Raw genomic sequence first — 13,884 nt, forward strand, 5'->3', positions numbered from 1 at the left:
ACTCAGCCTTGGCAGAATCTCTTCCTCCGTTCACAGCCAAAAAAAAACACCTGCAAACTTCAAAGAAGATTCTCACCGACTGAATCGACTGCTCTCTGCTTTTTTCTAGCCTGAAAAAAGAGATATCTAAGGTATTAAATAGATAACGAACCAGAACTCTGGAGGCAGCTCAGATAAGCTGCTGGCAGCGGCAGCCCCTCCCCGGAAGTCCAAGTTTGAATGATTTTGAGAAATAAACACAATCCACAAACTTTTCCCCAAAGGAAATATTTATTTAACCATTCATTGCAGTGTTATACCACACTTCTCCTTAGCATGGAACATATAAAAATAATTTCATCTTATCAACATAACAAAACAGAACATGTTAGACTCACTTGAGAGCAATTTGTCCAAACTTACTTGGTTAATTAAATGAACATGATATTAATTTTGATGTTTTAAATATATACACTATGAAATCCTAATCATTCTTATCAATCATTACTCTAAAAACACTGGGATTTAATAAATGACAGGTCAGAAATAAAGATAGAGCATGCCCAGTCATAATTCTTCTCATAACAATTGGAGCAAATCTTTTCAGCAAAGAGAGCTTAAATGAATATTTCAATAAAAAACCAATTTCTATTATGAAACTTGTAAAAAGTCAACATTGTTAATATGACAAATATTATGGATGAGGAAGCAAACAACTTTCAGTTACATTCTGCCTTATCTGGTGTGCAAAAATGAAAAGGCCCCTTGCAAAATCTTTACAATTTTTCTCTTTGCCCATGGCTTGAATGTAGCAAGATCTTAAATATCCACTGGTATACAATTGCATGGTTAAGACGACATAAGTCTCCAGGTTATCAATACAAAACATCAACCACGTTGAGTCTAACACATTTCCAGTTAGACCACATTTGAGGTGAACATTTCATTCTGACCTCCAATAAAATTTTAAGTCCCATGACAGACGTTGCATCTCTGCAACACTTTCACCAAGGCTCCTTTCACTTCTTTGTTCCTGAGACTGTAAATCATGGGATTGAACATGGGTGTGACAATGCTATAGAACAAGGAGATCATTTTATCCTGGTCTGGTGAATGGCTTACGCCAGGTCTCATGTACATGAACATAGCAGTTCCATAAAACAATGCTACCACAGTCATGTGGGAGGCACACGTAGAGAAAGCTTTAGACCGGCCTTGTGTGGAGCGAATCTTCAAGATGGTTATTAGAATGTGGACATATGTGATCAATATAAAGGAGAAGGGACACAAAAGAATGAGGACAGCAATGACAAACACAATGATTTCATTAATATGAGTGTCAGCACACACAAGTTTTAGCAGAACCACGATGTCACAGGAAAAGTGGTTAATGACATTTGGGCCACAATAAGGCATGTGGAGAGTATGGATTACATGCACCATGGCAAAGAGGAAGCCAAAGAGCCAGGCTGATAAAGCCAACTTGATGCAGACTTTCTGGTTCATCATGAGGGTGTAGCGCAGAGGGTAACATATGGCCACAAAGCGATCATAGGCCATGATTGCAAGGAGGATACACTCAGTAATTGCCAGGCCAAAGAAAAAGTAGATCTGAACACCACAGCCAGCAAATGAAATGGTCTTCTTTGGGGACCACAGGTTGATTAATAACTGAGGAAGGACAGTAGTTGTGTAGCAGATGTCTACAAAGGAGAGGTTACTTAAGAAAAAGTACATGGGGGTGTGGAGTTGAGGATCCAGCCAAATGAGCATCAGGATGATCACATTGCCTGTTAATGTGATGCTGTAGACAATCACAAACATCCCAAAGAGAACAAAGCGGGTCTTCAGGTCACTGGTAAGACCCACGAAGAAAAATTCTGTCACTGTTGTTTGATTCGCCATCTCTTCCTCCACTGCAATGGAAGAAACAGCTTCTCCTGTAAAATACAATGGCTTATGTTAGCAAGTATATTAATCAATGAGAGATCCTATTAGAATTTACTGCATTTGTTCACTTATATTAAAGCCAAAGAAGTAAGATTTTTTCAGCAACTCTGGTTTTCTTCATTCCTGCAAATATTACTGGAATAATTCCTACCCAGCAGTATATTGTTACAAAATTTCATGGATTTCAGTTTTTGTCATTCTATTTATCTGTATATTAAATTCATAAATTAGATTCTTCATCACAATGAGCTCAGAGTGCTATTTTGCAAGAATGTAATTCAAATTACTAATAAAAATAAGGAATAAATTGAGGGCATAAGGCATAAAGTTTTAAAAGGAGACAAAGTGGAGCCAAAATAAAATACACTTGTAGCAAAGTGATTATACAAATATCTGAATTATTATTAGCCAAAATTAACAAGATCCTTAAAGACAACTTGTAAGGGCCATGTGAATACATTCAGCTGAAGTATCACAGATAAACTGTGAAGTTCCTTCCAAGCAAGTATGATCAGAAAGTTGAGAGACATGGTGAAACTGTGGCCATTCCCACAATAGTAACTTTTGTCATTTTCTAGAATCATCCAACTGTTGTGCCAATCTAAAAGTAATCAGGACTGGCCCTACATTACTTCAGTGATGTTGGGCTGATGAAGTGCTTTAATTTCCTAATGAGGAAGCAGCCTAAACTAATTTAATAATAAATTAGAATAACAATATAACCAATATTGCAATATTTTAATGCAAATGTAATATTTTATATATTGTAAATAATATAAATAATAATACATAAGAGAGAATACCTTATCAGGTATGACAAATTTGCAATTGAAAGCGAGCAGAAATTTAGGCATCAATCTTGGCATCAGGAGAATGCAATTCCTAGACAACATCAAAGATAGCATTTCTTATTTTTGTGCTCTCCAAATGTGGTAGGAGCACAATTTTCAGAATTCCTGGTCAAAGTTCCCAATATATCAGCACTGGAAAGCAACTTTGCTTTTCATTAGATCCCCATTATCTATCTTTAGGAATAACATGGAAAAATTGAGCAATTTGGCTTCCTGAAATGTGTTTACCTAAAGTTAGATCAAGTGTTCAATTCACAAATACACTCCCCTACTTACTTACTTATTTATTTACTTGCTTGCTTACTTTACATATTTAAAATATTTATTACCACTATCATTGTTTTCATATTGCTGTCATCATGAGCATCAGAAAATGCTTCCTTTTTTGAATTACTAACAAATTGGGAATCAAAGGCCTTTGTGCATCAGCTTCCAACAACATTGGACCAGCATGAATGAAATACTCCCCAATCTGCTGCAGACCTAAAATAGTTCCATTACATAAGGATTAACCCCCACTCCCATTTTTCCTACATAAAATAAATACAACTTGAATGTACAAGTGACAAGACACTAATCAAACCTAGTGCTATTCTGTTGTGTTGAATTACAAGATTCACCATCCTCACTCAGCATGGTCAGGAGAAAAATGCCGTCCAATAAATCTGGGAAATATCAGAGAGGGAAGGGAATGCTAGTTTAGTACAGTTTTAGTAATGGCTTCTTAGAAAATCCTTATATTACAAATTTTCAAATTATTATCTCTAGCCAATCTTGGATTACAATAAATATCTGCACCTTAAAAAAAATTGCTTCCTCTATAGTTTTCAGCTATGAAAAAAACAATAGTAGCTTTCTCTTTACTTACCCAGATTAGTAATGATTAAAAGAAATGGATAAAATGATTCTGTTGTGGGTAATGTGCTACTGAGTCCACCTCTTGCGACTAAACCTCTTTGATTCAACTATGTGCAGCATTTCTGAAGCCAAAGGAGCCTGTTAGGTATCTGTGTATTCTGTTATTGCCTTCTGTCATACCCAATGGAGATTAAGACAAAATAATCTTCAGAGATGAGTTGAACAGTGATGGTAAAATAGGTCTAAAGAGACCCTTGGCTGATTTTCCAAGGGACATTTCCAATCTTGGGAATCTTGCAACTTCAGGGAGGTGTTTCCAAAGTAAATTTTAACAACCTTGCATTTTAATGAGCATTTGGGGACTAAAGTTAACCTGAAGTATATATCATAACAGAGCCAAACATGGAGACTGCACATCAAAAGCTGATAAATTGCATTAGAGGGATGGCAATAGCTCCTTTATATAATACATAGCTGCCAAATGAGGGAGAAATTTAGGGAGAACTTTCTGCTGAAGCTCTGGGCTGGAGCATCTTTAAATATCAGAAGCTTACCAAAATGTTATTTGGTCACATCCTTTTCAAAAGCCATAAACAGATGGACCCAAATTTGTGGAAGATCAGAAAAATAGTTGAAAACAAGTGATTTGGTTTATTGATGAAAAAAAAAAGTCTTGTTTGTGGAAGTGAGACTGCAAATCCTCTTAATGATGTCTACTCCCTGGCTGGGGAATAAATAGAAGGAAAGGGGAATGGTTGTCGTAGGAGACAACAGTTCGCATTTCTGAAGATTTTGCTTGTTGTGTTTTGTGCCACAAAGACTGCTTGCTAGAACTTAATTTGCAGCCTTTTGGCTGGGAGCTCATGGCCTTACAATTATCGCAAGGAACTGATAAGGTCTGTTACTGCACTTAACTCATTGAAGGACTATTGCCTGGACAATTTTGTTGGGTGAATGCAATTAATTCACAAGAGGTAAATAAAGAGGGGGGGTTGTGACAAGGAGTCTGTTTCTTGCTTCTGCTAAAGCTGGGTCAGAACAGTTTTTTTCTAAATTTGCATAAGACTTGATCTAGTGGAATGGGCCTTTGATTTGAAGTTCTTCTCCAAAGTCAAACTTTTGAAAGATTCATATTGATTATGGAGTGCCTCTATATCACAACTGATGCTGTGATTAGAATGAATTGCCATGCTATTGCCACAAGAACACTATTTTGGGAAAGCCGACAATTATAGTGCCCCTCTTTCTCCCTTTTTCTTGCTGCAGAGACGGCCATTTTGTTGAATGTATTATTAGATCTAAAATTTTAGACCTAAAGGGAGCTTTTTAAAATCAATAATATCTAATAAATAAAAATTAAGTTGATGGAGCAACTTATTAAGGTGGTGCTGATTGGGTCAAGGTTGACTCAGCCCCCAACCTTCCAATGATCTATTTCAGTGTTTCTCAACCTTGGCAACTTGAAGATATCCGGATTTCAACTCCCAGAATTCCCCAGCCAGCATTCGCTGGCTGGGGAATTCTGGGAGTTGAAGTCCGGACATCTTCAAGTTGCCAAGGTTGAGAAACACTGATCTAGTTGTTGGGGGCAATAAGCTGACATTGTAAACTGCTCAGATAGTTTTGCAGAGCTCTAAGGAGTGGTTATATAAGTCTAAGTGCTATTGCTGACATTTGCTCTTTTTTATCTTACACAAATTCTAGTTTGAACGTCAACTAAAACAACATTGGTAGCTAAACTATTCCAGTTTCTGTACACCAAACGTTGATTATCCTATGCGGGCTGAATCCTAAATGTTAAAGTTTCAAATTTCTAGTTATAAACCTTACAAAAATATTAAATATTAATATTAAAATTATGATATATTAGAGACTAAATTGACACTGGATCTTCACTCATGGTAAACCCTCAGAGCATTCCCTTTAGCCACTCAAGGATTACATGTAGTGAATTCGTTGAATTCCTGTTCCATCAATGCTCGCTCACGTCACAGTATCTATCATGAGAAAATGGGATCAATTAAGATCCTTTAGTGAAACCTCAGATAAGCAAGTAAGTGGCAAATGCAGACCTCTGTTTCCTCTTAGCCTGGTGTCATTCATACATCCTTCTGTACAGTGCTAGGTTTTCTCTCCATAGCCATACTAATGATGATGCATACTAATGATGGTATATTTGGGAACTGAACAATTCTAAGAGAAGAGATATGAGAGGGAACCCCTGCTTTACATGGAAATGTTTCCTGAAGATGGATATATTGAATGTAATGTGAATGCACAATGTACTGAACAAAAAAAAAAAAAGAAACTAGGCAAGAGATCTCTTTGTTGATCAATTATAGTTTGAGATGCTATTGATCTCTGTTTTTTTCATGTAAAATATTTACAAAAATATAATATAATCTTAATTGTATTTTATCATACACACACACACACACACACACACACCACATAAGCAGAAGCCACAGAATTCTTGTTGCAATATGTATTTTGAACCATAAGCCAAGGTTTCTATGGTGAGTAAAAAGAAAATGATAGGGTCCTACATTTGTCAACCACAGAACACACACTATATTTCCAGTTGAGGAAAATAACAACCAACTAGCCTACTAGCATTTTTTCAAAGGGCCTTGAAGATCTGGCTCTTTGCCCAGGCTTTTCGCTAGGATGGTTGAAACACGCACATGTATATATCTTGTAACCTGGTTTTGCCATCTTTTTGCTTCTTTGTTTTTACTGTAGTACATTTTTTATTATTTTTTTCTGTGACTTGTACTTTGTGAACTACCCAGAATCTCAAATTCAATAAAAAAAATAATGAATAAATAAGGTTACAATGTTGACCATGAAAGATCTACATGCTCTTCTTTCTGCGCATGTGCGAGGAACATGTCTGCCGAGCTCACCGCTCCGGCTCTGCTTAAGAAAAACAGCCAGGGAAGAGGTGAAACTGTGCTCTGAATTTGAGCCAAGGAGAGGCTACGGTACGAACAATTCATTAGGGTGCTGGTCCCGGCAGTGGATAGGAGAGATATTGCTCTCCAAGGCTGCCGATTGAGAAAGACGCTGACACCGCTCGGAAGATGCCGCGGCCCAGCTGGTCTGGAAAGCCCCAATCTCACTGTGACTGCTGCATGACTGCCGTGAGCGCTGTTGTGCCTCTGTCTCGCCGATGCCGCTTGAAAACGCCGTGGCTCAGCTGTTTGAAGGACACAGCGGCCCAGCTGCTCTAGGGGAGCCCTGACTTTGCTGCGGCTGCCTGGGGGAGCCCCGATCCTGCTGTGACTGCCGCTCTGACCCAGCTGTTCTGGGGGAGCCTTTATCCTCCTGTGACTGCTGTTTTTGTGGTTCGGCTGACACGACCATTGTGGACTGCTGGTTAACTCGCTGGCCTGCTGGCCCGCTGGCCCGCCAAAGCCGTCGTGAGAACGCTGCGCCTGTGAGAACGCTGCGGTCTCAGCTGTTCGGAGGTCCGTCTTGGGGGGGGGGGCGATCCTGCTCAGGGCTAGCCATTACCGGGGAAGGAGGGTCCACTACGTCACAGCAATCCCTCCTTCTGGCCCTATTAGTTCCATTCCAAGGCCAGATGGCGAGAGTTGTCAAGGCCCTGGTCTCAGGCTGTTATTGCTAAATGCCAGGTTTGTGGTTCACAAGGCTCCCCTCGTCCGGGACCTAATATTAGACAAGGGGGCAGACCTGGCATGTATTACTGAAACCTGGCTGGGGAGGAGTCCCACTCACTGAAATGTGCCCAGAGGGTTTTCAGGTGCTTCATCAGCCATGACCCCAGAGAAGGGGGGGTGGCTATCATCATCCGAGGGTCTTTAGTTCCTCGTAGGATCCCTGCTCCGGAGCTTGTCGGGTGTGAGTCCTTGCTGGTAAAGTTGGACCTTGGGGGTCAAGTGGGCTTGTTGTTAACGTACCTTCCTCCCAACAGCGTTGCAACAGCCCTCCCCTCGCTCCTCGAGTCAGTAGCCGAGCTGGCAGTCAAGTTCCCCAGGCTTATGGTACTGGGGGATTTCAATTTGCCTTCGCTCCGTGATCATTCTGATGGGGCGCAAGAGTTCATGGCTTCCATGACAGCCATGGACTTGACCCAAGTAATTTGGGGTCCGACTCCGAATTACTTGGGTCACAGGTAACTGACCTCACACTTGACCTCATATTTCTCTCAGAGCAGTGGAGACGTGATCTAGATTTGAGGGATGTTAAGATCTTGCCCTTGTCATGGTCTGATCACTTCCTACTGAGGCTTGACTTTCGGAAACCAATCCCCCACTGTAGGGAGGAGGAACTGATTAGGTGGTTCCGCCCCAGGCGCCTGATGGACCCTATGGGATTTCAGACGGCGCTTGGAGAAATACCTGGTGCTCTCGTCCACAGTCCGGTGGAGGCATTGGTTGCTGGTTGGAGTATAGCGGCGGCGGGGGCTCTTAACCGGATTGCGCCTTTATGGCCTCTCCGAGGTAGCAGATCCAGGAGGACCCCTTGGTTTACCGAGGAACTCCGGGAGATGAAGCGCCAAAAGAGACTTCTAGAGAGCCGCTGGAGGGCCAGTAACTCTGAGTCAGACCGAGCACTGATGAGAGCCTATGTGCCTATCTCATGGCAATACGGGCAGCGAAATGTGCGCATTTTGCCGCTCTTATTGCATCCGCTGAATCGCGCCCAGGCGCCTTGTTTAGAATAACCCGCTCCCTCTTGAAAGGGAGGGATGCGGATGACCCTTTACAAAGCAGAGCTGAGGAATTTGTTCAGTTTCTAGTGGATAAAGTCCCTCGGATTCAGACAGATCTGGACTCCAATTGCTCAGAGCCAGCCGAGGTACCGCGGGAAGGTCTTGAGCGGAATCTATGGACTGAGTTTCAACTTGTCATGCCTGAGGAAGTGGACAAGGCCATGGGAGCGGTGAGCGCCTCCACTTGTATACTGGACCCGTGCCCCTCCTGGCTGGTCGTGAACAGCAGGGAGGTGACATGCGGCTGGATCCAGATGATAGTTAACACCTCTCTCCGGGAGGGATCCTTCCCGCTCCTCCTAAAGGAAGCGGTGGTGAGACCCCTCCTGAAGCCGTCTCTGGATCCAGCCATCTTGAGTAACTATCGTCCAGTCTCCAACCTCCCCTTTATAGGGAAGGTTGTTGAGAAAGTGGTGGCTTTCAACTCCGACAGTCCTTGGATGAAACCGATTATCTGGATTCCTTTCAGTATGGATTCAGGCCTGGCTACAGCACAGAAACTGCTTTGGTCACGCTGATCGATGATCTCTGGAGAGCCAGGGATAGGGGCCACGCCTCTATCCTAGTGCTCCTTGACCTCTCAGCGGCCTTCGATACCATCGACCATGGTATCCTTCTGCGGTGGTTGCGGGAGGTGGGGGTGGGAGGCACCGTTCTTCGGTGGTTCTCCTCCTACCTCTCGGACAGGTCGCAGTCAGTGTTGGTCGGAGGGCAGAGATTGACCCCTAGGCCCCTCAATTATGGGATGCCGCAGGGTTTGGTCCTGTCCCCCTTCCTATTTAATATCTACATGAAGCCGCTGGGTGAGATCATATGTCGGCACGGGATTAAATACCACCAATATGCGGACAATACACAGTTGTATCTGTCCGCCCCGTGCCAACTCAGTGAAGCGGTTGAAGTGATGTGCCAGTGCCTGGAGGCTGTCAGGGTCTGGATGGGAACGAACAAGCTTGCACTCAATCCCGACAAGACTGAGTGGCTATTGATGCTCCCTCCCAAAGATTGGCTACTTATTCCATCTCTCAGGCTGGGGGATAAAATTATACACCCCTCAGAAAGGGTTCGCAATTTGGGAGTCCTCCTGGACCCACAGCTGACTTTAGAACACCATCTGTCGGCTGTGGGGAGCATTTGCCCAGGTTCGCCTGGTGCACCAACTGCGACCCTACCTGGACTGGGAGGCCCTTCGAATAGTCACTCACGCCCTCGTGACCTCAAGACTGGACTACTGTAACACAGTACTGTAAGAGTATTTGGAGACTTCAACTTGTCCAGAATGCAGCCGCCCAAGCGATTGTGGGTGCACCTCGGTACACCCACGTTACACCTATCCTCTGCGAGCTGCACTGGGTGCCAATTGGTCTCCGGACACGCTTCAAGGTGCTAGTCGTTACTTTTAAAGCCCTACATGGTATTGGACCTGGGTACTTGAGAGACCGCCTCCTACCAATTACCTCCCTAAGACCTATTAGATCCCACAGACTAGGCCTCCTCCGAATTCCATCCACCGGCCAGTGTCAACTGGCAACTCCCTGGGGGAGGGCCTTCTCTGTGGCTGCTCTGGCGCTCTGGAACGATCTCCCCGTTGAGATCCGGACCCTTACCACCATTCTGGCTTTCCGCAAAGCTACTAAGACCTGGCTGTTCCGGCAGGCCTGGGGCTGTTGAATTTTCAGCCCCATCCAAGGTTACGACTGTTGTTGTATTTTTAAATTGTTTGTCTTTTTATTTTTATTTGTACCCCCTTCCCCTTCTGATTGTTAGCCGCCCTGAGTCTCTCGGGAATAGGGCGGCATACAAACTGAATAAACTGAAATTGAAACTGAAACTCGGTGTTCTGGAATACTTTATTACTTCACTGAGGGAACATTTCCTTATGTTCTCATGACTTAAGGTCAGTAAAAAAAATATTTACTAATATGGCAATTATTTGTTTCTGCTTGGGTGTGCATTATTTGACAGGGGCAGTAAAGATTTCAAATATAGATACTTATATTGAACACAAATTTTAACTTAGCTACTTCATAGAAAGGAAGGTATGGAAAATATGAGTCTAATAATTATTTTGAGAGGCAAGAATCTAAAGGGACCAGCACATATTTGTCAACAGTCTTATCATGTTTGGATTTATATAATGATATGGCTGGGTCCCAATCCATGGGTTCCTCCATTCTCCCAGGAACATATCTGTAACGTTCTGAGCATGCTCACCAAGTTTGTGTAATGGCAGGAGATAGCCGACAGCTGATTGGCTTACCATCTGACAGCCCCGAGTATAAAAAGTGAGCTGTCAGATGAGAAGCCTGCTGTTCCTGTCTCAAAGCCGGTTCCTACTGTTAGCTTGTTGGAATGTTGTTGTAAACTTGTTAGCCTTTATTCCTGTCTCTGCCTCAGTAATTCTGGCCATAACCCACTGTCCTAGTACACAATACTGACGACGAGGATGGGATCGCCGAACTGAGGTCAGGAGCGAGCTGGTCACTACGAGCTGAAGTCACTAACTGAAGCCACACTTTTGGAACCGAGCTCTGTCACTCGCGACGAGACGTCGCTGCTGATTCTGACAGGAATGGCCACCCTAACGTTCGCGCCATTCAGCCAGGATTCCGAGACTTGGAAGTCATACATAGCCAGGTTCGAATGTTCCCTGGTCGTGCATGACATTACTGACTTAACTGATGAAAGAAAATGCACGTTTTTCCTATCCTTTTGTGAGTCCGACGTTTTCCACACAGCGAGGGCTCTCACAACCCCTGACCCCATCAAAGCGGTTCCATGGCAGATGTTCATGGCAAAATTCAAGAGCCATTACGCTCCGTCACCATCTAAAATAGCCCTCCAGCACGCATTCCACCGCAGGAACCATGGTGAAGGAGAGTCTGTCAATAATTATGTGGCCGTGCTAAGAACGGCAGATCTCCATTGTGAATTCAGAGATCTTGACGAGGCCTTACTCGACCGTCTGTTTTTGAAGTGTAATTCCAGCCTGTGTTTTTTGCAGATGAAAGAAGGATAGGTAAAATGGAAACAGCTGAAAAACAGAATAATTTATAAAATAAAGTTGCAGAGCCCAAGGAAAAATGAATTATCTTGACCTTATTCAGGGTTCAAGCCTGGGTATCGGATGGAGACTGCATCAGTTGTTCAGGTAGATGCCATTTATTGGAATCTTAGCAGGGACATAGATAGAAGCACTCCTGCTTGGTTATCTTGGTAGCTTTTGATACCACTAGTCATGTATCCTGGGTTAGGTTCAGTAGCACTATTTTACAAGGAGGGAGGAAGATATTCCATGCCTTGGGGGTACTTCAAAACTCACAACTATTGTTGGATGGCATGTGGAAGCTGTGACTAAAAGAGTTTTGCCCAACTTTATTTCCACTTTCTTGAAGAGGATGGATCTGGCTACAACGTTACCACCTTATCACCACATGGTTAAACTTCTTCAATATATTCTACATAGGAATGCCTTTGAAAACATTTTAAAAAATAAAATTGATGTAAAATGTAACAGTCGATTTGTTGACTAGTGCTAGGCACTTTGATCACAGTATACAGTATATCTCTTATAGGCCCTGCATTGCCTATAGGTTTCCAATATAGTGATAGTTTGACTTACATAGTTGGACACCAAAGTTCTTCTTTCAGGATCACCAAACCAGAGTCAATTTTTACAAGGATGTCCCCCCAGGATAAACTGCTGCTGCCTTTTTCAGGTAAGGATTTTTAAGGATGAACAGCGGTGATGATGACAATGACAATGACAATGGCACCTATACAATTCCCTGCAACAGGGAGATATAAATAATTTAAGTTCCATTTTATTTATGAATAGCGAAATCACGATCTATTCATTTCAACAAATGAGTTAGCATTTAGCCCTATATTTTTTAGCTGTTCAACAAGGAACAAGCAGACAAGAAACATGGAAAAGATTAGAGCAATCATAAAGGCCTTGGAATACATATATATATATGCCCTTTATGACTGCTCTAATCTTTTATATATGTATGTATGTGTGTATGTGTATGTATGTATCAGTGACGTGCGGTCAGCTTTACCCCCGGTGAGGCTGTTTTTAGACTTGTGGACTTCAACTCCCAGAATTCCACAGCCAGGCATGTTCAGTTCTGATTTAAAGAGACAGCGTTTTTCCCCCTTGCAAAATAAGTTTTCCCATTTTTTTTCTTCTCCCTCCCCCTCCTTCCTCCCTCTCTCCCTCCCTCCCCCTCTCTAAAAACAGACACACGGACACAGAGAACTTCGATTCTTCTCTCATTCACTCACTCTCAAACACAAACACAGAAGTTGGATTGGATATATTTTCCAAAGGCTTGAAAGCAGCTCCTCTGCCATACCCCCCCTTTCCCTGTTGCCTTCCGATCAAACTTTTGGAATTCCTCCCCCCTCCCCACACATGCACCTTTTCCAGCTGTTTCAGAGACGATTTCAACTCTGCTTCTCCCAGCCCTCCCCTCCCCTCTTGAAAAGCCAGAGCTCTGAAGTCAGACTGAGTTAGTCGCTCCCAGAAAACTCTAAAAAGCCTCTAAAAATGCCCTCTACAGGAGGCGAGAGAATACGTGCCTCATTTGAATACGAAATTCTTCGCTTGTTAACCCTTGCTTAACTCTTAAAAGGCGAAAAAATCCTTATGCAAAAGAGGCCCCTCGTTCTCTGGCCTCCTCCTAGTTAATACTGAGAGCAGACACCAAGCCATTGTGACTTGAAATCTGGTAGCAACTACCCTGGCTTTAATTATTTTAAGAAAATTATTTAAAATCCTTTCCTCTCCCTGAGGAGACTGGTGAGGCCCCGCCTCCCTTGCCTCTAGTGACTGCACGTCCCTGGTATGTATGTATGTATGTATGTATGTATGTATGTACATATACATACATACATACATACATACACACACATATATACATACATACACACACATATATATATACACATATATAAACACACACATACATATATATATATATATATATATATATATATATATATATATACATACATACATACATACATACATACATACATACATACATACACATACACACATACATACATATTACAAAGATCAGAACTGTAGAAGCCACGGGATTCTCTAAAACATTCTATGGAAGCAAAGTTGGACTTTGAAGAAGTCTGATGTAAACCACTGGTTAAGTTTAGTCCCCAGATGCTCATTAAGATTATCAAAACTTTAACTTTGAAAACATCTCCCGGAAGAGGCAACATGTTTAGAGCAAGACTAGGAATGTCCCTTGGAAAGTCAGCCAAGGCTCTCTTTAGACCTATTTTACCAACACATCTGAGGATTATTAATCCCCATTGGGTGGGACAGAAGATCATAACAAAATACACAGATATATACATTAATATGCTGACTGATGGGATAAGAAGGCCCATCCCTATTAATTAATGTTGCACTACCAGGAAAAAGCTGCCATTTAATTTTCCACAGCCAACTCCAAGCCTCACCAACACTGCCAGCTCCAT

At 42.4% G+C, this 13,884-nt stretch overlaps 1 protein-coding gene across 1 annotated transcript; it reads right to left on the bottom strand.

The window, feature by feature from the left end:
• Positions 1 to 359: 359 nt before the first annotated feature.
• On the bottom strand, positions 360 to 12,838 carry LOC116505325 (olfactory receptor 2A12-like). Its single transcript, XM_032212492.1, has 4 exons — positions 12,803 to 12,838; positions 11,999 to 12,164; positions 2,733 to 2,811; positions 360 to 1,919 (listed from the first exon to the last, which is right to left on the bottom strand). Exon 4 carries the CDS (start codon positions 1,882 to 1,884, stop codon positions 946 to 948), a length of 939 nt encoding a protein of 312 aa, XP_032068383.1. The 5' UTR covers positions 1,885 to 1,919; positions 2,733 to 2,811; positions 11,999 to 12,164; positions 12,803 to 12,838; the 3' UTR covers positions 360 to 945.
• Between the last annotated feature and the right edge of the window lie 1,046 nt (positions 12,839 to 13,884).

Source organism: Thamnophis elegans, chromosome 3 (assembly GCF_009769535.1).
Source record: "Thamnophis elegans isolate rThaEle1 chromosome 3, rThaEle1.pri, whole genome shotgun sequence".
Taxonomy (NCBI): domain Eukaryota; kingdom Metazoa; phylum Chordata; class Lepidosauria; order Squamata; family Colubridae; genus Thamnophis; species Thamnophis elegans.

Bases quoted from the DNA above. Each gene is read 5' to 3' on its own strand.
- LOC116505325 (XM_032212492.1), bottom strand. From the start codon at position 1,884: ATGGCGAATCAAACAACAGTGACAGAATTTTTCTTCGTGGGTCTTACC.